General features: G+C 46.0%; 1 protein-coding gene across 4 annotated transcripts in view; it reads left to right on the top strand.

Moving 5' to 3' along the window:
- LRRK2 (leucine rich repeat kinase 2) overlaps positions 1 to 26,431 on the top strand; it is a 469,339-nt gene that overhangs the window by 42,053 nt on the left and 400,855 nt on the right. For all 4 annotated transcript variants that reach the window (XM_063927081.1, XM_063927083.1, XM_063927080.1 and 1 more), the window contains exons 5-6: positions 12,655 to 12,743; positions 24,494 to 24,628. In XM_063927081.1, coding sequence (XP_063783151.1) covers positions 12,655 to 12,743; positions 24,494 to 24,628 — 224 coding nt within the window. The remainder of the gene's footprint in view (positions 1 to 12,654; positions 12,744 to 24,493; positions 24,629 to 26,431) is intronic.

Raw genomic sequence — 26,431 nt, 5'->3', positions numbered from 1 at the left:
CACTAAATGGCACATGACTGAGCAATTCAATTGTACCATTTTGGCGTGATTAGGTGCGGGGGGACACATTACCTCTTATCCCCCACCCCCTGGAGGTGTCGAGGGGAAATCTGCAAAAAGTCGACTTGTAGGACACCCAAATAGCACTTTTTGTGTCACGTCCACTACTTTAGACAGATTTAGCTGCTTTATGCAACTAAACCCGTTCTGTTTGGGTGTGACATCCGCAATAAAAAAAAACCATTTGAATACTGTTGCATTATCTCTGTCAATTTAGATGGGAGATAGGGCACACAGAAACAGTTGAGTTGCCCCCTCTGGCTTAAATGCCTTCCCCTTCCATAAGCATAAAATTTACTGTAGGCTGTCATGTTAAAAACCTGTTTCTGGTTCGTGAAGAGAATATGTCACTTCTATGTGCTAATGAATGCCTGTTTTTAACTTGACAGCCTACATTTCCCGCTTAATAATAGCAATAGGCATAGAACGCAAAATCCTCAACCTAGACTTATAACACATTTGGTACCCATGCCTTATTTTAAAAATATTTTTGTGGTTTAGTTCCACTTTAAAATATGGACTGCTTCTTGTATTTATTCTGTATATTACTACAAAAAACAAGAAGGTCATTGAATCCTCTTGTTGCCTAAAACGTACTAGTTGTTCTGGAGGAACTCAATGTACTCATTGGGGGGGCAAATCAATTAGCGACGATCATCATAGGGGGTTCAGGGGAATGTGTGATATTAACTTGCCATAGAATCTATTCCATCTAGCTTTGGTGAAATTTGTAGTTGGTTTTGCAGTATAACTGTTTGTTTTCAGGAGTGGCAGGTGGGGAGTTTGACTGGGGCGGTATACCTGTCAAACCGTAGCGTGAGCCCAAGGAGGACAGAATCCTCCCGTGGAGCAGAAACTATTTGATTTAAGATGGGTAGAAATAGGAGTTCTCCTTTTTTAAAACATTGGATTATGGGCCTAATTCAAGGTTGATCGTAAGAACAAAATCATCCTCTAATGGGCAGAACCATGTGCACTGCAGGTGGGGCAGATATAACACGTGCAGAGAGAGTTAGGATTTTGAAAGCAACATTAGAAGCCTGAAAATTTGATTTTTGTTAAAAGTACTTATGGAGTGATGGGAATTTAATGTTTACATGCTCTGGTGCTCTTTTCTTTATCAGGATCCATAGTGATCCACAGCCCGTGGTGTAGGTGGTAGGAGTTGACTGGGCACCGCACAGCTTTTAGCTCCCAGGATGCTCCAGTCCTCCTCCTCATTTACCCCTCCCTCGGCGTAGGGAAGCCAGTTTTAGTGTTGGTGCTGTCAGAAGCCAAAGCACCGTTCACACCGCTGAAATAAAAAAAGTTTTTTTCTTTCTTTGTTTTCTTAGCGTGAATGAGTGAGCAAGCGTTGGGAGTCTTTTTGAGCTCCAGCGCTCCCGCTCCAACGATCCCCCGCTGGTGCTGCAACGTCAGTGAGGTTGAGAGACTGACTATTCTGGCGAGGTTTCTTCCTTGTTGCCACGCCTAGTACAGCATCCAGGGCCCCCGACTGCAGCCGGAGAATGGGGGACAGGTAAGGTGGGCTCCTGTCCCACGATACATGTACTCTATGCCTCTGGTCCATGGGAGACAGACTGCAGGCGCTGATGTGAACCCCGGCTGCAGCTATGGGTTACACGAGACCAACAGGGCATCTGTCTGTCTGTCTGTCTATAATACCAGCGCTGGGGATAATGGAGGCCGGGGTACCTGGTGGATTATGTCAGACAGGGGAGGTAAGCACTCTCCCAGCAGCCCCTTCCCCAGCCCAGAGACAGATTCCTTAGCTGGTTTTCTCATTTTTGGGCTGCACCTCCCCCACATGCTTCTCTTGAAAGAGTCTCTGAGCCACATTTCAAAAGGAAACAGGTGTGCTGCAGGGCTCTAGGAATGCTGGGTTCTGTCTCCTTGTATACCTTTCCCCAAAGTGCCCAGGTTATGCATGCACTAGTCCTACCTACCACTGTGGTGTGAGTAGTTGACTTCAGTGCCCATTGCAATTGTTATGTACTTACATTGTATGTGACTTGTGCTAGCTCTGCTGTCTGACTGCATTCCTATCTGTCAGTTATATCTATCCCTATACATTTTCTTTTCAAAAGCCCTGAGTACAGGTGTTTAGGGCTGTAGTACTTTTTGAAGGTTTTGTGAAGGTGGTCACATTTGCAATTGCTAAAGCTGTACATTGTGTGTGCTTAGCTTCTAGTTATCCGGTTACAGTGTCTTCCAAAGGCAAAGGTAACAAAGAGGATAGGTTTCATGTAAGGCCTGTGCAGCTGCATTTTCTCCACAGGACCTTGGGCAGGACGGATTGTGTGTTTAATTGCCACATGGATGCGACAGCCCTTGTGAGGACAGTTAAGCCTGTTTTGATTTTGAGTATGGACCAAGGTCTGCACCTAAAACTTCCTTGTTTGAGCGTCAGAAGGTGATTAAGGCTGAGTTCCCTCACTCTGAGTATCATTCTGAACTCTTTCAGGAAGCTTGGAATGCTCCTAGTAAGAAGTTCCTGGTGCATAAGCTGTGCATTACCTTTTACAACAAGGAGAGTGTGCTAAATGGGAATTTCACCCCTCGGTGGATATTCATGTGGCACGCGTGAAGTGCTCATCAACATTACCTATACCGTCGGCTTCATCCCTTAAGGATGCGACCGATAGGAAGATTGAAGCAGATCTTTAGTCTATTTTTTCCCTTATAGAGGCTATTACTAGATCAGTGTTGGCTTCACCCTGGTTAGCTAAAGCTACGGAGCATTGTTCTGATGCACTAGAGGACAGTCTGAAGTTGGATGGTCCAGCTATCTCTTTTTGCTAACATCAGGAAAGCGGCCCGATATTTAGAAGAGGAATCCTCGGCTACTTCAGTGGTAGTTCGCCATGTGCTCTGGCTATGCTTCTGGAAGGCGGATTCAGAATCTAAAAAGGCATTGGAAGCTCTGCCTGTCGCTGGAAACATTCTGTTTGGCGCAGAATTGGATTAGATTGTGGCTATGCTGGCAGCTTCTAAGTCTGTTTTTTTTTTTTGCCATCAACATCTAAACTGAAGGCTGGGACATCTTTCTTTCGGAATTTTTGGTTTCAAGGACAAGCAAAAGGGCAAGCTTTTTCACGGCAGGTTGTCTCCAAGGTGGCTAAGTCACGGACTAAGCAAGTCTTGATGGCCAGACGCCCGACCCCCAAGCAGGGGGATAAGCCCTCCACCTGACTTCTGCGATTCCCAGCCTCATGGCACCAGTCAATTACAGATGCCTGGGTGCGAGAAGTGGTCTCTCACGGGTATGCCCTCATTTGTGAGACGGCCTCCCCAGCGGTTTTTTTGCACCAATCCTCCATCGGATCCAGATGCAGCCTTGGCGCTCTAAGGACCTGTTCAGTTTTTACTGGACGTAGGGGTTATTATACCTGTTCCCCTAGAACAACAGGGGAAGGATTTTTACTCACCCCTTTTTCTGATTCGGAAATCCAATGGGACCTATCTGCCTATCCTCAATCTGAAATCTCTCAGCAAGCTTTTGCGGGTGCCCAGATTCCGTATGGAAAAATTATTGTCTGTTGCACTGGCGTCAGAGCCAGTGGGCTTTATGGTGTCCCTGGATATACGGGATGCCTATCTTCATGTCCCTATAGCACCTGCTCATCAGAGATTTCTCCGCTTTGCTGATCTGCAACAGTATTACCAGTTTCAGACACTACGGTTCCACGGGTATTTACCAAGTTGATTACCGTTATGGCAGCTCAGCTACGTCGTTAAGAGATCAGAGTGCTCCCATATTTGGACGGCACAGTCTCAGAAGGTTTTGCACCGCCATCTTTGAATAACCTTTGCATTTCTGCAAACTCAGTGGTGGCTGATCAATTGGGAAAAATCATCCCTTGCCCATTCACAGTGGATGTTGCATCATCTAGGGGCTCTCCTGGATTGGCAGGAATAGAGGCTTTTCCTGCCAGTGGACAATGTTGCCAGACTGCAGTCAAAGGTCTGCAATTTACTGCACAATCCCTGGTTGTCCATACATTCGACAATGCAGGTTCTGAGGTCCATGGTCTCCACCTTCGATATGGTAAGAGTATGCCCAGTTTCATTCCAGATCCCTACAACATCTGATTCTTTCCAGGTGGAACGGGCAGTATCATCAGATCAGGGCCCAGACGATGGTACTGTCTCTGGAGGTGCGTCTGTCTCTCACCTGGTGGCTACAGACGTCACACTTGGACAAAGGATGGCCATTTTGGATTCTAGATTGGGTGGTCCTCACCATGGGGCGCAGTTGCCAGTCCACATGTCTTTCAAGGTGGGTGGACTCTATCCGAAAGTTGCTTTCCAATCAATGTCCTGGAACTTCGGGCAGGGATCTCCTGTTCAAATTCAGTCCGACAACGCCTCCACAGTTGCCTGTCTAAACCATCAAGGGGGCACTCGCAGGCATCTGGCTATGGCAGAGGTGGAGTGCCCGCTCCAGTGGGCCGAGGCTCACCTTCTGCCCGTCTCAATGGTATTTCTGCCAGGAATCCTCAACTGGGAAGCAGACTTACTAAGTCTGCAGGAAGTCCAGAACGGCAAAGGGGCTCTGCACCCCAAAGTGTTTCAGAACCTGGTAAACAGATGGGGTCTGCCGGATGTAGACCTGTTGGCCTTTCGTCACAATCACAAGGTCTCAATCTATGGATCCAGAAGACCAGAGATCCACAGGCAGCCCTCGTGGAGACTATAGCAGTACGGTGGACCTTCCATCTGGGATACCTGTTTCTTTGGTATCACTGTTACCCAGAGTTCTTCGCAAGTTCAAGTGGGAAGGAGGCACCGTGATACTGATATGTCCCAGGTGCCATTAGTTTGCAGATTTCCAAACGCTGTCCGTAGACATGCCATTCCTACTACCACAGCAGCCAGACTGTTGTCTCAGGGTCCCTGTCTGCATCGAGACCTGGCTCTGCTGTTTTTGTTGGCTTGGCTCTTGAGTCATCATTACTCAGAGCTAAAGGGTTCTCCGATGCAGTGATACAGACAATGCTGCGTGCTCAAAAGCCATCTTCAGCCTGCATCTTTTACCGGATTTGGCACGCTTATTTTCAGTGGTGTGCGCCTAAGCACTATGACCCCCGTGCCTTTAGGGTCTCCAGGGTACTGGCCTTTCTGCAGACAAGGTTAGACCTTGGTCTTTGCCTAGTTACCCTGAAAGTATAAGTTTCTGCACTATCAGTGCGGTTTCAATGAAAGATCGTTCCAGTACAAGATGGGCCTATTTCAGATCTGATCGCAGCAACAAGTTTGTTAATGAATGGGCAAAACCATGTGCACTGCATGTGGGGCAGATGTAACATGTGCAGAGAGCGTTACATTTGGGTGGGTTATATTGTTTATGTGCATGGTAAATACAAGCTGCTTTTTTTATACACTGCAATTTAGACTTCAGTTTGAACACAACACACCCCACCCAAAACTAACTCTCTCTGCACGTTATATCTGCCCCCACTGCAGTGCACTTGGTTTTGCCCATTAGCTAACAAATTTGCTGCTGCCTTTCAAGAAATACTCCATATCCAGGCTTTCTTCGTTCGTCCATCCCCCCCCGCGATTTGTCCCTGGTCCTGCAAGCTCTTTAGACTTCCCCATTTGAGCCATCAGAGTCAGTGGACCTTAAGTGGCTGACGGCAGAGTTGTTATTTCTCTTGGCTATTGCCTCTACGAGAAGGGTGTCTGATTTGAGAGCTTTTTCCTGTCATCCTTCGTTTCTAATCTTCCATCAAGATAGGGCAGTTATACGGACCGAGGTGTGTCACCTTCCTAAGGTGATGTCCAATTTTATCTAAATACAGAGATAGTGGTTCCAGCCTTTCAGTTTCCTGATCTGTCGGCTGGAGAGGCCTTATTGGATGTGGTTCATGCAGTAAGGATTTACGTGGAAAGTACCAGAGTGATCAGGAAAACGGATTCTCTATTTTTCCTGAATGGATTCCATAAGCAAGGTTGACAAGCTAGTAAACAAACGCTGTCCAGGTAGCTTCGCATGACTATTGCAGAGGCTTACATTTGGGCCAATCTTCCTGTTCTGGATACAGTTTCTGCTTATTCTACAGGTTTAATAGGTCCCTCATGGGTGGCTCTCCGAGCTGCTATTGCTGAACAACTCTGCAAGGCAGCTACATGGTCTTCTATTAACATGTTCCCAAGGTTTTATGCCTTTGATAACTTTGCTTCTCAGGATGCTTCCTTTGGGCGTCGTATTCTCCTGTCTACTCAGTAGCGTCCCCACTCTTAGGGGAAAAGGAGATTTATGGTAAGAACTTACCCTTGTTAAATCTCTTTATGCGAGGTACACTGGATTCCACAGGGAATAACATCGGGGTGTAGAGAAGGAACAGGCTAAAAGCTTTGACTGTTCCCAAGATACTCAGCGCCACCTTCTCTATAACCCTGTCTCCGTGCACAGGAGCTCAGTTTCGTTAACCAGTCCAGTGCAGTAGCAGGCAAAAGAGATGACGGCCGTTAGTAGCCACGTACACCACATTCTCACGACAGGAGAAGGTATCGGCAGCTAATGCCATACCAACCCTAAGAAGCTAAGTGAGTCAGGGTGGGCGCCCTGTGGAATCCAGTGTACCTCGCAGAAAGAGATTTAACAAGAGTAAGTTCTTACCATAAATCTCCTTTTCTGCAGTGGGGTACACTGGTGTTCCACAGGGAATAACATCGGGGATGTCCTAAAGCAGTTCCTTATGGGAGGGGACGCACTGTAGTGGGCACAACAACCTGGCGTCCAAAGGAAGCATCCTGGGAGGCGGAAGTATCGAAGGCATAGAACCTTATGAACGTGTTCACTGAGGACTACTTAGCCGCCTTGCACAATTGTTCAAGAATCGCACCACGGCAGGCCGCCCAAGAAGGTCCAGCAAACCGAGTAGAATGGGCTTTGATAGCAGCAGGAGCTGGAAGGCCAGCCTGTACATAAGCATGTGCAATCACCATTCTAATCCATCTGGCCAAGGTCTGCTTGTTAGCAGGCCAGCCACGTTTGTGAAAACCAAACCGTACAAAGAGAGAATCAGACTTCCTAACGGAGGCTGTCCTCTTCACATAGATACGGAGAGCCCGTACCACATCCAAAGACCGCTCTTTGGAGGATAAATCCGGAGAGACAAAAGCCGGAACCACAATCTCCTGGTTAAGGTGGAAAGAAGACACCACCTTAGGTACAGTAGATAACCAGGGCGCGTTCGAAGAACTGCCCGGTCACGGTGAAAAATCTGATAGGGAGACCTAAAAGACAAGGCACCCAAATCTGAAACCCATCTAGCAGAGGTAATAGCCAGCAGAAACAAGACCTTGAGGGAAATTCATTTAAGGTCCGCAGATTCAAGAGGTTCAAACGGAGACGCTTGCAAAGCCTCCAGAACCACTGATAAATCCCAAGGAGCCACAGGTGACACATAGGGAGGTTGAATCTGTAAAATACCCTGAGTGAAAGTATGAACATCAGGCAGAGTCGCAATTTTTCTCTGAAACCATACCGACAAGGCAAAAATATGAACCTTGAGTAAGGCCAGCCGAAGGCCCAAGTCCAGACCCTGTTGTAGGAAGGCCAAAAGTTTGGCCATACTAAACTTGTAAACATCATGATTGTTAGATACGCACCGAGCAAAGTAAGAATTCCAGACCCTATGGCAAATCCGAGCAGAAGCCGGCTTACTGGCCTTCAACATAGTTTGAATGACCGCCTCAGAAAATCCTTTGGTCCTCAGTACGGAAGCTTCAAGAGCCACGCTGTCAAAGCCACACGGGCCAAATCCTGGTAAGCACAAGGGCCCTGAGTGAGGAGTTCTGGTCGTTGCGGAAGCAGAAGAGGATGCTGTAGCGAGAGACCCTGTAGGTCGGAGAACCAATGCCATCTGGGCCACGCTGGAGCTATTAGAAGTAGTATTCCTCCTTCTTGCTTGAACTTCCTTACTACCCTGGGCAGGAGTGACACCGGAGGGAACACGTACGGCAGCCGAAAGTTCCATGGACTTGCCAGTGCGTTCACGAACCATGCTTGAGAATCCCTTGTTCTGAAGACCGGAAGCTTGTGATTGTGTCGAGATGCCATCAGTTCTACATCTGGTAGGCCCCACTTGTCCACTAGGAGTTTAAATACTTCGGGATGAAGGCTCCACTCTCCGGCGTGTACGTCCTGATGACTGAGGAAGTCCGCTTCCCAGTTTAGGACCCCCGGAATGAACACTGCCGATATGGCTGGCAGGTGGCGTTCCGCCCATTGAAGAATCTTTGACACTTCCAACATTGCCAAGCGGCTTTGAGTGCCACCTTGATGATTTATGTACGCAACCGTGGTGGCGTTGTCTGACTGTACTTGAACAGGCCTGTTCAGTACCAGATGCCGGGCCAGTTTCAGAGCATTGAACACTGCCCGCAATTCCAGAATGTTTATCGGGAGGAGAGACTCCTCCCTGGTCCACCGACCCTGAAGAGAGTGTTGCTCAAACACCGCGCCCCAACCCCTCAGACTGTCATCCGTCATCAGAAAGACCCAGATGGAGATCCAGAAGCGACGACGCCTGCTCAATCGATGGTCCTGCAGCCACCAGGTCAGTCACAGACGGACCTCCAGAGACAAGGAGATCATTTGAGACCTGATCCCGTGAGGCAGGTCGTCCCACTTGGCAAGAATCAGTTTCTGCAGAGGGCAGGAATGAAATTGAGCATACTCCACCCTGTCGAAAGCCGACACCATGAGGCCTAGTACTAGCAACGCTGAGTGTATCGACACACGCGGACGAGAGAGGAAGCAACATATCTTGTTTCGAAGCTTCAGGACTTTTCTCCTGTGACAAAAACAACCTCTGGTTGTGTGTGTCCAACAACACTCCCAGATACACCATGCTCTGAGCAAGGACCAGGGATGATTTCTTCCAGTTGATGAGCCACCCGTGGGCTTGCAGAAACTGTACCGTCAGATCCAAATGACGGAGGAGAACTTCTGGAGAATTGACCAGGATCAGCAGATCGTCCAGATATGGCAGGATCCAGATGCCCCGACGGCGGAGTGAAGCCATCATAACTGCCATGACCTTGGTGAAAATTTGCAGAGCCGTGGTCAGATCAAACAGTAAGGCCCGGAATTGGTAATGGAGATTGCCAATAGCAAATCTCAGGTGTTGCTGGTCCCCTGGTTCCAAAGCCAGGACAATAGAGCGAAGGGTCTCCTTACGAAACTTGGAGACCCTCACAAACTTGTTCAAAGATTTGAGGTTGAGAATGGGCCAGGAGGGACCATTCGGTTTGGGGACTAGGAACAGCGTTGAATAGTACCCCCTGCCCCTCTGAGCCAGAGGCACCGGTACTACCACTGCGGTGTCCAGGAGGGATTGCACCACTAAACGGAGAGTTGTTGCCTTCACCTGATCCGAAGGGATGTCCGTCAGGCAACAGCGAGGAGGGGGACGTGTCTTGAAGGATATAGTGTATCCGTGAGTGACGACTTCCCACACCCAAGTGTCTGAAGTGGTCTTCAACCATACCTGGGTGAACTGTAAAAGTTGGCCTCCCACTCTGGGATCCCCCAGGGGAAGGCCCGCCCCGTCATGCCGCAGGCTTGTCAGATTTGGAAGCACGTTTAGGCTTGGGCTTGGTGGTTTTGGAAGTGTGAGACTGTTTCGGGTACACCTGACCCTTTGCTTTACCCGGAGGGTGAAAGCAACAAAAGGAAGTACTCTTAGCCTTCTGGGCCGAAGGCGTAGTACTAGGTAGACATGCAGTCTTAGCAGACGCCAAGTCAGCGACAATCTTGTTGAGATCCTCACCAAAGAGGATGTTCCCTTTAAACGGGAGCACCTCCAGGGTTTTCTGAGAGTCCAAGTCCGCCGACCAGGACTGCAACCAGAGAATACGGCGAGCCAAAATGGATATCGTAGCAGCCTTGGCCGCCAGAGCACCTGCATCTGAAGCTGCTTCTTTAATGTAATGAGATGCTGTGACAATATAAGAGAGACATTGTCTGGCATGTTCAGAAAAATTGGACGGAAACTCAGCCTCTATTTTCTGAGTCCACGCGTCAAAAGCTTCTGTGGCCCAAGTAACCGCAATGATGGGCCTATGCGCAGCCCATGCAAGGGTATAGATAGATAGCTTTTAAGCAGCCCTCCACACGCTTATCCGTTGGCTCCTTGAGAGACGTGACGGTAGTTACAGGCAGAGCAGATGACACCACCAGCCGAGCGATTTGCGAATCCACCAGTGGTGGCGTTTCCCAATTTTTACTCAATTCTGCTGCAAGGGGCTAGCGGGCTAGCATCTTCTTGTGTGGGGTGAATTTATTTCCTGTGTTCTCCCAGGATTCCTGACATATGTCAACCAAGTGGTCAGAATGAGGTAAAACCAATTTAGTAACCTTCTGACGTTTGAACCTATCTGGTTTCTTAGCTGTAGTAGCAGGCTCAGGATCATCATCAATCTGAAGAATGAGCCTGATAGCCTCTAATAGATCAGGAACATCCACCTGTGAAACAGATTCCCCATCAGAAACGTCATGACCAGAGTCTGTGGGGTCAGTGTACACGCCATCTTCATCGGAAGAGGTATCTGGAGCATGCGTGGATTGAGAAGAAGTAACAGCCCGCTTAGAAGACTTCTTAGGTTTAGTCTTAGGCGGGCGAGGGTCAGGAATACGTTTATCCAAGGAGTTATTCAATTGCTGTAACTGAGTGGACAGAGCATCTGTCCATGGCGGATTAACCACAGGGACCATATAAGGCTGATAAGGTACAGGAGGTCCCATAGGGGGCACGAGTCTAGTTACCAGCGTAGTCAGTAAATTAGAAAATGCAGACCAAGGCGGGCCCTGATGTGCCCCCATTGTTACAAACTGACTGGGGGGTACAGAACCCCCAAAACCTGAACCCTCTGCAGCCATGTTATCCTCCAATGCATCTAGGACATCATAACCGCACACGGCGGAATCAGCCCCAGACCCATCGCCCCCTGTAGCTGACATGATATAAAAGCGTAAACCACGGGCGACACAGTACAAAATCAGCAGATATAATACCTAACACAACCCCCCCCTTCCCCCCGTGCAGTGTGACAGCACAAACAGAGGATTTCTGAGGTAAAATGTGACTGGAAAACTCAGAGAAAAAGACAAAATATGTATATCCTGTGAAATACCTATATTATCTAATAACCCTGTGGCACAGAGCCCCCTCAGGTTACAGAATATAGGGATAGCAGTAGGAGTGAGATACACGGAGTTGAAATCAGCAGCTATATGCACACACACAGTCACATGTACAATGCAGAAATTATGACAAACAATAAAACTGCACTGGTCTAGCAATACTATTACTTAGTAAAGCTATGTATATAAACATATATATCAATGCACAGTAAAAACTGGATGAATATCACAGGGTACTTGTACTAAATAACCCTGAAGTATGTTTAAAATAGTTCTTCTGAGGGCTGCTGGAGCAGCCCTGCCTGTTAGCTGCCTGCACTGCAGGCACCAACTTACAAACTGAGCTCCAGTGCACAGAGGCGGGGTTATAGAGGAGGCTGCGCTGAGCATCTTGGAAACAGTCAAAGCTTTTAGCCTGTTGGTGCATCGGATCAAGATCCTATTCTACACCCCAATGTTATTCCCTGTGGAATCCAGTTTACCACACTGCAGAAACTGCTTTAGGACATCCCAGATGTAAGCACTGTGAATAACTATGGACCCTGATGAAGAAAACAAAAGTTATGGTAGAATTACCATGGTTAACTCTTTTTTCTTCGAGGTCTTTAGGATCCACAGGGCGCCCACCCTAATGCACCTGTCTTGGGGGGAATATTTTTAGTTTTTTCCCTTTTTGATGTTTCTTTCCTCTGCTGTGTCTCTGCAGGTCTTCCTTCTATCTTGAAATCCTGCTTCTGCCTTGGGCTTGTTAACAAAACTGGTTTCTTTAGGCCAGGGGTAGGGTATATGAGGAGGAGACTGGAGCATCCTGGGAGCTAAAAGCTTAACTGTGTGGTGCCCAGTTGATCCTACCACCTACATCTCGATGTAAGGACTGTGGATCCTATGGACCTCGAAGAAAAAAAGAGTTAACCATGGTAAGTCTTCCATAACTCTTGTTTTTGCTCGAATCAGAAGCACTGTGCTCAGCTTTAAACTATTTTGTTATGTGCCTTCTCATTAGTACTGCCTTTATAACTTTTGAGATTTCCTGCATGAAGGATCCAGCACAGTAACATCATACTTTTTTTTTTTCTTGTTTCATGAAATGTTAATTCTTGAAGGATCTCTATTCCAACACTGAAAATAGGTCATCATTGCAGTTAGCCTCCACACATTTCACTTCTGTTATGTTGCTTTTGCCCCTTCCCATAATGCTACCACAAATTCATTGTGATGGTAGTGGTTGGCTAAATGTGAGAAATGGAAGCTACGTTTTTAAAAACGAAATCTAATGTTTTTATTTCTTTATTTATTTTATTAAAAAAGTTACTATTCACATTATTGGGGGAAAGTAAACTCTGCTTCTGATGGTTTTTGTTTTATTTTCAGTTTCATATTCCAGTAAAATGTGCTCCTGAATTATGTATTTATATAAACATATATCTTTTTTTCAGACAAATTTTGAAAATCCTGTCAACTTACCTTACAAATCTCAGTGTCCTGACAATAGGCCTGAAAACGTTAACTATAATCCTTGCTTCAGGTAGTAATTTTACTTCTATTTGATTACAGTGTAGTCATTCTTTATTTAATTTCTAATACATGATGGAACCTTTACAATACTATCATTAAATTGGTAAAACAATGTTTAGTCTGGGGCATGATCATATAAAGCATGGTTTTTGTTACCTGTGTTTTTTTCTGCTTGCTCTAATAACCTAGCAATATACACACAGGTTCCTGTAATGTTGAAATAACCCTTGCACTTAAGTCTGCAAAATGAATCAAGAGGAAGTGCACAGTACTTATTTCAATAATGCCTCAGCCCTTACATAAAGCTATCCCATTTAATTCAGAATCGTGTTCTTTATTAGTTTATTCCCCCTCTCTTGTGTTTGCAGATCTTGTTTAATCCTAGTGTCCTTTTCATTAACAATTTAGAGAAGAGACAGGGTGAGTAGAAGTTCTAGTAGGTAACGCCGAATGGTGTTTTCTCCCAGTGTATTTATTTATTTTTTGTCAAAGAATTGAAAAGTAATTTCAAAACTTATTATCTGAGTCAGCTGACCTTATAAGAATAATGATAACAATTATCACTAATGAACTAGTACATACAGTAGGGTAAATGTGATGGCCTGCGAACTGCAGACATTGGCAAGTTTGCTAATTGTTTTAAAGTAGCATTCATGTAAAAGGCAAATCCAACCTGGTTTTTACTTTTTTTTAACCTCTTTAATTATCAAGGTAGCAGGAATCGAAAAGACTGTTACAAACAGCAGATCAATTGCAGTAAAAGCCCAACATTAAGTGAAATCAGCAAGTCACAACAGCAATATGCAGATAGTTTAAAAATAGCAGTACATAAAATGGCTTGAGATTACTCAAACCATAATAGGACGCAGTACACTACAATTCAAAATGAAAGTTAACAAACTACTTTATATCCTTTTAACATATAATCTACAAACTACAAACAAAAATATCTTATAAGAATAATAATAAAGGGGACATCTGGGGGAAGTAGAGAGGGTTGTTTTACCAGGCAACGGTCTATGGGGGTCATTCCGAGTTGATTTGTAGCTGTGCTAAATTTAGCACAGCTACGATCATGTTCCCAGACATGCGGGGGGATGCCCAGCACAGGGCTAGCCCGCCCCACATGTCTGTCCCGCTTTCCCCGCACAAGTACAAAAGCATCACACAGCGGCGATGCTTTTGTACTTGTTGAGTAACTCCCGGCCAGCACAGCTCCTGCGGCTGACCAGAAGTTGCTCGTCGCTGCCCCTGGTTGCAGCTGCGGCCCGCCTCCCGCACGGTCCGGCCATGCCTGCGTTGCCCGGATCGCGCCCCCAAAACGGCGGCCAAACGCCGCCGTGCCACCCCCTCCCGCCCAGCGACCGCTTCTGCCTGTCAATCAGGCAGAGGCGATCGCTAGGGAACCACGGCCTTTGGCCATCCGGCATGCACCGGTGTACTCCGGCACATGCGCAGTTCTGACCCGATCGCTGCACTGCGAACAACTACAGCGAGCGATCGTCTCTGAATGACCTCCTATCTTCAGTATCATATGTACAAAAGTAAGGTGACAGCTCAAAAGACTATGGGGGTCATTCCGACCCGATTGCACGCTGCAGTTGTTCGCAGCGGTGCGATCAGGTCTGAACTGCGCATGCACCGCGACCGCAATGCGCAGGTGTGCCGCTGCCCGGCAACGGGAAACACCGGGCAGCGTGGGACTTTACGAAGAAGGCGATTGCAGAGCAAGGCGAGTGACAGCAAGAAGGCATTTCTGGGTGGCAACTGACCGTTTTCTGGGAGTGCCGTGGAAAATGCAGGCGTGCACAGGCGTTTGCAGGGCGGGTGTCTGACGTCAATTCCGGGACCTGACAGGCTGAAGCGATCGCAGTGGCTGAGTAAGGTCAGGGCAACTCATAAACTGCACAAAAACTTTTTGCACAGCTCCCCTGCACAAGTGATCACACTTGCTATGCTAAAATACACTCCCCCGTAGGGGGCGACGATCTGATCACATGGCTGCAAAAAACAACTACCGGGCAATCAACTCGGAATGACCCCCCTATTTATGTAAGGGTTATTCCACACCAAATCAACGCCAGTTTCAATCTGACCGTTTCAGATTGTGATGAAATTTGATATTATAAATGCTGCCATGGGTGTTAGGAAATCCCCCAAATCTTAGATTGATATGTTCACTTACTGTTGATAATAAATCCCCAAAGTTTTATTTCTGGATCATGATAGGATAATTTACTATAAGAGCTTCAATTTTTGAATGATTCATGAAAATTGTATTTAAAATTCAACAAACAATATTTCTCATACGTCCTAGAGGATGCTGGGGATGCTCCAAGAACCATGGGGTATAGACGGGATCCGCAGGAGACATGGGCACACTATAACACTTTGAATGGGTGTGAACTGGCTCCTCCCTCTATGCCCCTCCTCCAGACTCCAGTTAGATTCTGTGCCCAGTGAGACTGGATGCACACTGAGGAGCTCTCCAGAGTTTCTCAGAAAAAAGACTTTGTTAGGTTTATTATTTTCAGGAAGACCTGCTGGCAACAGGCTCCCTGCATCGTGGGACTGAGGGGAGAGAAGCAGACCTACTTCTGTGAGTTCAAAGGCTCTGCTTCTTAGGCTACTGGACACCATTAGCTCCAGAGGGTCCGATCACTTGGTGCGCCTAGCTGCTCGTTCCCGGAGCTGCGCCGTCACCCTCCTTGAAGAGCCAGAAGGAAGAAGCCTGGTGAGTAAAAGAAGAGAAGAAGACTTCAGTGACGGCAGAAGACTTCAGTGTTGAGGTACCGCGCTGCGCGCCATGCTCCCACACACACAGCGGCACTAGCAGGATGCAGGGCGCAGGGGGGGCGCCCTGGGCAGCATGAATACTGAAGTTTTAACTGGCAAATAAGTATATTAAAAGTGAATACAAACAATAAATAATCACCTGCGCTCCTTACTTACAATCAGGCTGCGGAAATCAGACGTGACTTACACCAATCACAAAAATACAATAAAAACACAAATGAGATTTCTGCGCACTGATCAAGGGTATAAGGCACTTAAAAAATGAATGAAATGAATAACCCTTCCGGGTATTGACGTTTAAAATAAATCAGGTAAAAAAAGAGTCTCAATAAAGTCAATTATACTATGGTTAGTCTTTGTATTGATCTCTCTTAGTGATGATAAATCAGACTAAAGATTAGACATGATGTCCCAATGAAGTGGTTTTTCCAACAAAGTCAGACATAAAGTCTTTTATCTGGTCTCGTTCTTGGTCCTCCACTCGTTTAAAAACTTGAACGTGATAAAACTTAGATTCAGTCAGCACCACCGTGATTTAATTCTTTGTCTCTGTCCTCAAGCAATGGTACATGAAAGACAAATAACGGGGGATCATAGTGCAGACTTATAAAAAAGTTTATTTAAACACGTGTACAATAAAAAAAAGACTTAGCATGCGTACCCTCAGTGACCTTCGGTGGAAGGCACAATTTTAGGCATATAGGGGTGATTAAAGAAGCTTCCCCTATTAAGCTTTACCTTTACCGAGTCCTGGGCCGCAGGAAACACCGACGCGTTTCAACCAGTAGGTCTTTATCAAGGTGTGTAAGGTGCATGGAGGACCAGATATTTAAAGGAAAATATAGCCACACCCATTTCCTGTTGTAATGGGCGGGACTAGTCTGTGGAAAAGTGTGAAACCAAAAATACAATGATGTCCCTTCATTATATTATGGTGGGATTACTATCCACAGTGGTTAAAATTAGCCCGTTATCTATAAATTAGGTTTTACTGACGTGAAATGGGATAAAAACGCTAAAAACACGCCGTGCGTTCCAACCCCTGGAACGCATGGCGTCACTTCCGGTTCCGCCGGAAATGTCACGGCGGCTCATACGTTCTGCCCGTTGGTCTAAGTGTCACCTCCGGTAGTGACATCGCGGGTGATTAACAGTGGGTGAGAGTGGAACACACTCTAAAAACTGTTTGTGGGCCCACTTAGAAATAAAAATAAAAATAGCTAACAAGCACGCCATGCGTTCCAACCCCTGGAACGCATGGCGTCACTTCCGGTTCCGCCTGAAATGTCGCGGCGGCTCATGCGTTTCACCCGCTAATCTAGGCAGCTTCACTGCCGGTTCCGCCGGAAGTGGCATCGCGGATGGCCAGCGGTGGGTGGGAGTGTAATGCACTCTCTATTCTTTGTATTAAACAGTGTGTATGCACCATTTTTAGTGAGGGCAAAAAAACATTCTTTCCCAAAATGGAAAAGAATCACTGCATAAACAGCAATTAGTAAACGGCATATACCAACAGTCGTGGTTCCCCTATTATATACAGGCAGCATAGTATATATAACTACATAAATTATCAATGTAGGTTAACAAAAAAAGGACCACATCATTTCTTCAGGATTATAGTGACATAAGGAAAGTGTAGCAAATTAAAAACCAATTCTTCTTTGAACATTTACATTAAAAATGGTGCAGTAAATAATCAAGTAATAATATTCAAAACTGGATGTATGGTACAAAGGAAATAATAGTCGAAATACCCCCATTACTGTATCATTCTAACATATTAAAGAATGAAATATTTCTATTTATAGTTTTAGCACAGGACCCTTAATAAATCCTTCAATGTCATTTTTGTATGGTATTATATTCAGGGGCAGAAATTAGAGGGAAAAGGAGTCTGACACATGAGTGGATGGACCTTCAATTAGGTTATAAGAACCACTTCAGTTCAAAGTCTACATTTAGACCCCATGGGTCCAGTGTTTTGATCTCATGGATGGCTCTCATCTCCGCTTTGGCCAAAAACGTCTCTATCCCTTTTGTTCTCCAGTGTCCATCTATTTTTTTGATTCCTATTATATTTTTGATGTAATCTGGGGAACATTGATGCTTTAATGAAAAATGTTGAGAAAGAGAATGATATAATATATTAAAAGTGCCTAGGCACTAAATATAGACCCCCGCCAGTATAATTATGTAGATTTGAGCGGGACTGAAGCGCGCCGGTGATGGAGAGTGGCTTAGCCCTCACAGCTCTAACCAGCGCCATTTTCTCTTCACAGAAGCTGCAGAGACGCTGGCCCTGACCTCCACACTGCTGTACAAGTAGCAGGGTGCAAAAACGAGGGGGGGGGGAAGTGGGGGGGCACAGTACATTCTAAAAGCGCCAGCAGGTCTGAGGCATTGTCTGTAAGGTCTCAGTACCGGGTTGGGCGCTGGGTTGTGAGCTGGCAAACTCCCTCTGTGTCTTTCTAACAGGCTTTGCTGTGGGTCTGTCCCCTATAGCCCAGTGTGATTGTGGTGTTGGTGCGTGTGTGTCGACATGTCTGAGGCTGAGTGCTCTTCCCAAGAGGAAGCCGGAATGGGGACAGAAAAGGAGGTGGGAGTGACCCTGTCGGCACCGCCGACTGCTGAGTGGGTAAATATGTTGAGTGTTTTGAATGCAAATGTGGCTCGGTTGAATAAGAGATTAGATAAATCAGAGTCTAAGAACCAGACATGGAGGAAATCCATGGAAGATGCATTGTCACCAGCTCAGACCCCTTCGGGGCCACAGAAACGTGCATTTACCCAGATAGCAGATACAGATACCGACACGGACTCTGATTCCAGTGTCGACTATAGTGATGCCAGATTAAATCCTAAACTGGCTAAGAGCATTCAGTACATGATTGTGGCGATAAAAGACGTATTACATATCATGGAGGACCCTGCTGTTCCATAGGGTCTGTATTGAAAGAAATCTGAGGTAACGTTTCCTCCCTCTCATGAACTGAACGCTCTTATTGAAAAGGCTTGGGAAAATCCTGACAAGAAGGTACGGGTTCCCAAAAGAATTCCAGTGGCATTTTCCATTCCCCTCGGGGGACAGGGCAAAGTAGGAGTCAACCCCCACAGTGGACAAAGCTCTATCGCGTTGGTCCAAGAAGGTGGCGCTTCCGTCTCCTGACACGGCAGCCCTAAAGGATCCTGCGGATCGTAAGCAGGAAAATACACTAAAATCCATTTATGTCTTTACAGGTTCGCTACTCAGGCCTGCCGTTGCTTCGGCATGGGTGAGTAGCGCTATTGAAAAATGGGCAGATAACTTGTCATCTGAGATGGATACCCTGGACAGGGATAACGTGCTTTTGACTCTGGGTCATATCAGGGACGCTGCAGCATATTTAAAAGAAGCTGCAAGGGATATTGGCCTTTTGGGATCAAGGGCCAATGCCATGGCTGTCTCGGCTAGAAGGGCATTGTGGATTCATCAATGGAATGCTGATGCTGACTCGAAGAAGCCTATGGAGTCTCTACCATTTAACGGTAGTGTCTTGTTTGGCGACGGCCTCACTGACCTGGTATCTATGGCTACTGCGGGTAAGTCGTCATTTTTACCTTATGTTCCTGCGCAACAAAACAAAACGCCCCACTATCAGATGCAGTCCTTTCGGCCCAATTAAAAAAAAAAAAAAAGAGGGTCCTCCTTCCTTGCTGCAAGAGGAAGGGGAAAAAGGTCGCAGGCTGTGGCAAGTTCCCAAGAACAGAAGTCCTCTCCGGCTTCTACCAAATCCGTTGCATGACGCTGGGGCTCCTCTGCGGGAGTCCGCACCAGTGGGGGCACGTCTCAAACTCTTCAGTCAGGTCTGGGCTCGCTCGGCCCTGGATCCTTGGATATTAGAAATAGTGACCCAAGGGTACAAATTAGAGTTTCAAGACGTGCCCCCTCACCGATTTTTCAAATTGGCCTTGCCAGCGTCTCTTCCAGAAAGGGAGGTGATATGTGCTGCGATACTAAAGCTGTGTCAAAATCGAGTCATTGTCACGGTATCCCCGTCACAACAGGGGGAGGGTTTTTATTCGAGTCTGTTCGTGGTTCCAAAGCCAGATGGCTCAGTCAGACCGATTCTGAACCTAAAATCCCTCAATTTCTTTGAAAAAAAATTCAAATTCAAGATGGAATCTCTCCAAGCAGTGATCTCCAGTCTGGAGGAAGGGGATTTTATGGTGTCGGTCGACCTAAAGGATGCCTACTTACAAGTTCCTATATATCCTCCACATCAGGCTTACCTGAGGTTTGCTGTTCAGGATGGTCATTACCAATTTCAGACGTTGCCGTTTGGTCTGTCCACGGCTCCGAGGATTTTCACCAAGGTTATGGCGGAAATTATGGTTCTCCTGCGCAGCAGGGAATCACAATTATCCCGTACTTGGTCGATCTCCTCATAAAGGCGAGATCCAAGGAGCAATTGCTGAAAAACGTTGCGCTCTCTCTGATGATTCTGCAACAACATGGTTGGCTCCTAAACTTGCCAAAATCACAATTGGGTCCGACGACACGGCTGTCGTTCCTGGGTATGATTCTGGATACATAATTACAGAGAGTTTTTCTCCCAGTGGAAAAGGCTCTGGAAATACAGAACATGGTAAAACAGATTCTGAAACCGGCAAGAGTGTCGATTCTTCAATGCACTCGGTTGCTGGGGAAGATGGTGGCGGCCTACGAGGCCATTCCGTATGGCAGGTTCCATGCCAGGGTGTTTCAGTGGGACCTATTGGACAAGTGGTCCGGGTCTCACCTGGACATGCACCAGAAAATAATCCTATCTTCCAGGACCAGGATCTCCATTCTGTGGTTGCTGCACAGTTCTCACCTTCTGGAGGGACGCAGGTTTGGGATTCAGGATTGGATCCTGGTGACCACAGATGCAAGTCTCCGAGGTTGGGGAGCAGTCACACACGGGAGAAATTTTCTGGGAAAATGGTCAAGCCAGCAAGCTTGTCTACACATAAACATTCTGGAATTAAGGGCCATTTACAACGGCATTTTGCAAGCCGAACATCTTTTTTGCGGTCTGCCCGTCTTGATTCAGTCAGACAACATAACAGCAGTGGTGTACATAAACCGCCAGGGCGGAACAAAGAGCAGAGCGGCAATGACCGAGGCCACGAAGGTACTTCGCTGGTCGGAAAGACCTGCCAGCGCTCTGTCAGCGGTCTTCATTCCAGGAGTGGACAACTGGGAAGCAGAATTCCTCAGCAGACACGATCTCCATCCAGGAGAGTGGGGTCTTAATCAATAGGTTTTTGCAGAAGTGACAAGTCGTTGGTGAATTTCTCAAATAGACATGATGGCGTCACGCCTCAACAAGAAACTTCAGAGATATTGTTCCAGATCAAGGTACCCTCAAGTGGTAGCGGTGGACGCCCTAGTGACACCGTGGGTGTTTCCGTCGGTATGTGTTCCCTCCACTTCCACTCATTCCAAAGGTGATAAAGATTATAAGAAGAACAAAAGTTCCGGCAATACTCATTGTTCCAGATTGGCCAAAAAGGGCCTGGTATCCAGATCTTCAGGAGTTGCTCATAGAAGATCCCTGGCCTCTTCCTCTACGGGAGGACCTGTTACAACAAGGGCCGTGCGTGTATCAAGACTTACCGCGGCTGCGTTTGACGGCATGGCGGTTGAACGCCAGATCCTAGCCCAGAAGGGTATTCCCAGTGAAGTCATTCCCACACTTCTTCAGGCTAGAAAAGAAGTAACGACAAAGCATTACTACCGTATTTGGAGAAAATATGTGTCTTGGTGTGAATCCAAGAAGGCTCCTACGGAAGAATTTCAACTGGGGCGTTTGCTCCATTTTTTGCAAGCAGGTGTGGATGCGGGCCTAAAGTTAGGCTCCATTAAAGTACAAATTTCGGCCGTATCAATCTTTTTTCAGAAAGAATTGGCCTCCCTTCTAGAAGTTCAGACCTTCGTGAAGGGCGTGCTGCACATCCAACCTCCATTTGTGCCTCCTGTGACACCGTGGGATCTTAATGTGGTATTGCAGTTCCTGCAATCTCATTGGTTTGAACCTTTGCGTTAGGTTGAGTTAAAATTCCTTACTTGGAAAGTAGTCATGTTGTTGGCCTTGGCTTCCGCAAGGCGGATGTCTGAGTTGGCGGCTTTGTCTCACAAAAGCCCCTATTTAATCTTCCATGCTGATAGAGCGGAGTTGAGAACTCGTCAGCAATTTCTGCCAAAAGTGGTTTCATCATTTCACATGAACCAGCCTATTGTGGTGCCAGTGGCTACTGACGCCTTGGCGGAATCGAAGTCTCTCGATGTGGTCAGAGCTTTGAAAATCTATGTCGCCAGAACGGCTCAGATTAGGAAAACAGAGGCTCTGTTTGTCCTGTGGGCTCCCAACAAGATTGGGGCTCCTGCTTCTAAGCAGACTATTGCGCTCTGGATCTGTAATACGATTCAGCAGGCTCATTCTACGGCAGGATTGCCATTACCGAAATCGGTGAAAGCCCATTCTACCAGAAAGGTTGGCTCATCCTGGGCGGCTGCCCGAGGGTTCTCGGCATTACAGCTTTGCCGAGCTGCTACTTGGTCGGGATCAAACACCTTTGCAAAGTTCTACAAGTTTGATACCCTGGCTGAGGAGGACCTCTTGTTTGGTCAATCGGTGCTGCAGAGTCATCCGCACTCTCCTGCCCGTTCTAGAGCTTTGGTATAAACCCCATGGTTCTTGAAGCATCCTCTAGGACGTATGAGAAAATAGGATTTTAATACCTACCGGTAATTCCTTTTCTCTTAGTCCGTAGAGGATGCTGGGCGCCCGTCCCAGTGCGGGCTGTATCTGCAGTTTGATTATGGTTACGCTCATGTTGCGTTGAGTTCAGTCAGTCTGTGACTGATGATGTTGGTCATGCCGTTGCATGCGTTGTTATTGAATGCCATGTTGTACGGCGTGTTTGAGGTGTAAGCTGATATGTATCTCACCTTAGTTTTTAAAAACATTAAATAAATCCTTTTCCTCGAAATGTCCGTCTCCCTGGGCACAGTTCCTATAACTGGAGTCTGGAGGAGGGGCATAGAGGGAGGAGCCAGTTCAAACCCATTCAAAGTTTTATAGTGTGCCCATGTCTCCTGCGGATCCCGTCTATACCCCATGGTTCTTGAAGCGTCCCCAGCATCCTCTACGGACTAAGAGAAAAGGATTTACCGGTAGGTATTAAAATCCTTTTTTCCCCCCTGTTCGCTACATTAGAAGAATGCACGTTCCTCTCCAGGTGTGTTTGGGGATGAGATTCTACAGACAGCGCCTGCTCCCACTTCTGTGCAGGCGCATAAACTTAAGTGGAAAGATACTTCAATTGTGTTTAATCGGCCCACCTTTTACATTTTTCTGTACCACTGGAAGTGGTCCAGGGACTGGTTAGGTTTAGGTGGGCTTAACGAAGTGAACAGTGGGCTTTTCTTCACTTTTTAAAGCCCACCCTAAAGCTATCCTGTAAGTGGTTCAGGAAAATTTAAAAGGCGGGCCTATTTAACACAGTTGAAGTATCTTTCCACTTGAGTTTGTGCGCCTGCACAAAAGTGGGAGCAGGCTCTCTATAGAATCTCTTCACCAAACACACCTGAAGATAAATGTGCATTCATCTAATGTAGTGAACTAAAAAAAAATATTGTTTGTTGATTTTTAAATACAATTTTCATGAATCACTGAAAAATGAAAGCTCTTATAGCAAGTGATCTCATCATGATCTCAAAATAAAACTTTGGGGATTTATTAACAACAGTATGAGCAATTTTTGAGATTTGTTTTAAAAAAAAAAAAAAAATTTGTCTTTTTGAGAAAATCAAAATGATGTTTTGGAAATATTTTTCTTTTTTTCTTTTTAAACATACTGCTGTGTTACATATCATTTGAAAACCATTAGATTTAAAATGAGACCTTTCCCAACTCTCTAGCTCAATTAGGTGAGCTGCAAGTGCAGTATAAAATAACATTAACAGCACATTTTTTGTGAAAAAATTGCAGCTTTAAAGGCATATAGCTTCAAGACCTTTGAACATAGCCCATGATTTAGGGGGTAGAGAGGTAGTGAGACACCCCCAACAAAGACATGAGAGCAATAGAATGACCAAACATTAGGAACTATATTTACGTTTGTCAGAAAATTCAGTACCTCACTACATCCTTATAGCATGACAATACGGGAATACGAGCCATGTAATTGTGAACACTAAGTATAGTTCCGGGAAATCATATGGCAAGCCCTCCGGTTACCAAAGAGACCAGTCTCAGTCATATGCCTTTGAAGAGCCCCTGCTGAGGTAAGGTATGTCTAGGACTAGATCTATCAAGGTCAGGAAATAAGATAGAATGAAAATTTCCGGCAGTACCACTAAACCTCTATGCAATTTTTGTAAAGTGTAAGTGAAAAAAATCCAACCTGACCTGTGTTAGGGGCATGGAGATTGACCATGGTTACCATCTGATGGTCTATTTGAGAAACCAGTATACTGTAATATATCTACCCTTGGTGTCACATTTAGTTGAAATCAATTGAAAGGGAACCGAGGAACGGACCATTATAGCAACCCCATTCTTTTTCAACCTGGTTTTGCCTTTTAAATGATTTCCACTTTAAAACATCAGGCAGACTCACCGGGAACATGCCGATGCCTGCAGTCTGCAGCTTATTACATTTACCCCCAAGTCACTTAACTTTTTTAAACTGGTTGTGGCCCCAGAAATGTTTCTGTTTCCATTTACAACAGTGTTGGAATGATCATATCTGCAAAGTAGGCTATGTAATTCCAATATATTATCTATTTGCCTTCTTATTGAGATATCCTGTACCCAATCAGTACAAATAGCAGTACAACTTGTTGTGTACTGTTGGGAAAATTGTACAGTGAAAGGTATACACTGAAACCAACCTAACAAATAGGTTTTTACCTTTAAAATATTTTTCCTCACATAGATGTAATACACTTCCTGGTTTTGGATCATGAAGCAGACATTTTTTTGTTGATTTTTGATGCCATGAAAATGTTTTCGGATAAAGAAGATATTCAGATATATGGATGCCAAGCATTATACCTGCTTTTAGTGAAAGGTATGCTGTTTGTATGATATTATGTATACATTTCATAAACATGATTCCTGGATACACCACATGCTATTTAAATCAACATTTATTTTTTAATGTATCAGGGGTATTCAATGCATGTTGGATCCATTTTTTTATAGTTGGGATGACATTGTCGAAAACAGGCCAAAATCCTGTCGGATTTGGCTGCAAAGTCGGAAAAACGGCATGCCCGTTGAATCCTGATTCGACCACAATAAGTCGGAAACTGCCGTCCTTCCGACTAGACGGCAATTCCGACTACCATTTAATAGACCTATATGGATATAAAAAAGTAAAATCAGAAATCTTTTTTCTTTTTTTCTTCATCTTTTATTTACACTGAAGTGCCAAAAGTCATGAAATAGTAGAATGTAAATGTAATGGTAGATGGCACCACTGTACTGTGACGTCTTGGTTAATGGCTAGATTTGCATTAGTTGTAATCTGACATCTCATTCCATTTCTGAAGTTGTGCGGACATTCAACATTCCTCGATCTATGGTGTCATGTGTGTACATGGAATACCTCATAGAAGGCATTACCACCCACCGTGGACAGCGCAGTGTCCGACCACAGGTGCTTAACGATTGTGACCAGTGCTGTCTGGCCAAAATTGTCCGTGGTAACAGACAAGCGACACTTGCTTAAATCACATACACATTCAATGCAGGGCGCAACAAGCACTTACCCAGCAGGTCAGTGCAGAGGTCTATAGGTTCCATGGGATATGGAAGTAGAGGAAACACCAGAGTGCCTCTTTTAACACTACGACACCAGACACCATGCCTCATCTGGGCTTGTGATGTCGCTAATTTGACTCTGGAGGACTGGCAACATGTGGTGTGGTCTGATAAGTCACGGTCCAGCTGTTCTCGACATGAACCCAATCGAGAATTTATGGAACATGGTGGAGCAGTCCAGTGGCACTCAAGATACTGCACCTACAAATATCAAAGCTAACCAGATGGCAGGGGTCCACATCTCTCCTGAGTTCTTGTGTTCACTGGTGGAATCGATGCCACGTGGAGCTTCTACACTTCTGTGGGTTAGAGGGGGTCCTACGTGATACTAGACACCATCCCGTGACTTTTGCCACTTCAGCGTATGTAATATTTAAAAAGAGACTGTGTTAATTTATGTAAACTCTGTGCTGATCTTTGCCATGTATGTAGATTGTTTTGGGCAGTGGTGTAGACAGGGAACATTGGGGGGGAGGAAGTAATTGGAATGATAGCTCTTCCTAACACCGTTCCAAATCCTGAACACCACAGTGCAGAATCTGATTGGGGAAGGGGAGTATGTGCCATGGACTCCCCTCTAACAGTAGGTCCCTTTAGGCCAAGCAAGAGATCTCCAGTTGAGTCGCCTTTTTGCCAAGCACTCACAGCTCACTGCTGCATATGCAGTGCTTGCCATCCGGGACTTGCTTTTTTGCAAAGTAGGCTTAAGGTGGGTACACACTGGCTGATATATCGGCCGTTCTCTTGAATGGCCGATATATCGCGTGTCCGTCGGCCAGTGTGTACAGGCGATATGTCTGTGAACTCCGTCGTTCACAGACATATTGCGTCGGCCCCGCAGCACAGCTGACGGGCAATATATCTACTGATATATTGGCGCATCGCTGTGTGTGTACGGGTGGTCGGCCGACACGCCTGCCCAGTTCATGTCTGTCTGTCCCCTACGGATCGGGCAGTGTGTATGCTCAACACACTGCCTGATCCGTCCATAGATATATCTGCCGATCAGTTGATCTGCAGATATATCTATCAGTGTGTACCCACCTTT

The sequence above is a fragment of the Pseudophryne corroboree genome, chromosome 6 (assembly GCF_028390025.1).
Source record: "Pseudophryne corroboree isolate aPseCor3 chromosome 6, aPseCor3.hap2, whole genome shotgun sequence".
Classification (NCBI taxonomy): Eukaryota; Metazoa; Chordata; class Amphibia; order Anura; family Myobatrachidae; genus Pseudophryne; species Pseudophryne corroboree.
This window is presented reverse-complemented; position numbering and strand designations above follow the sequence as displayed.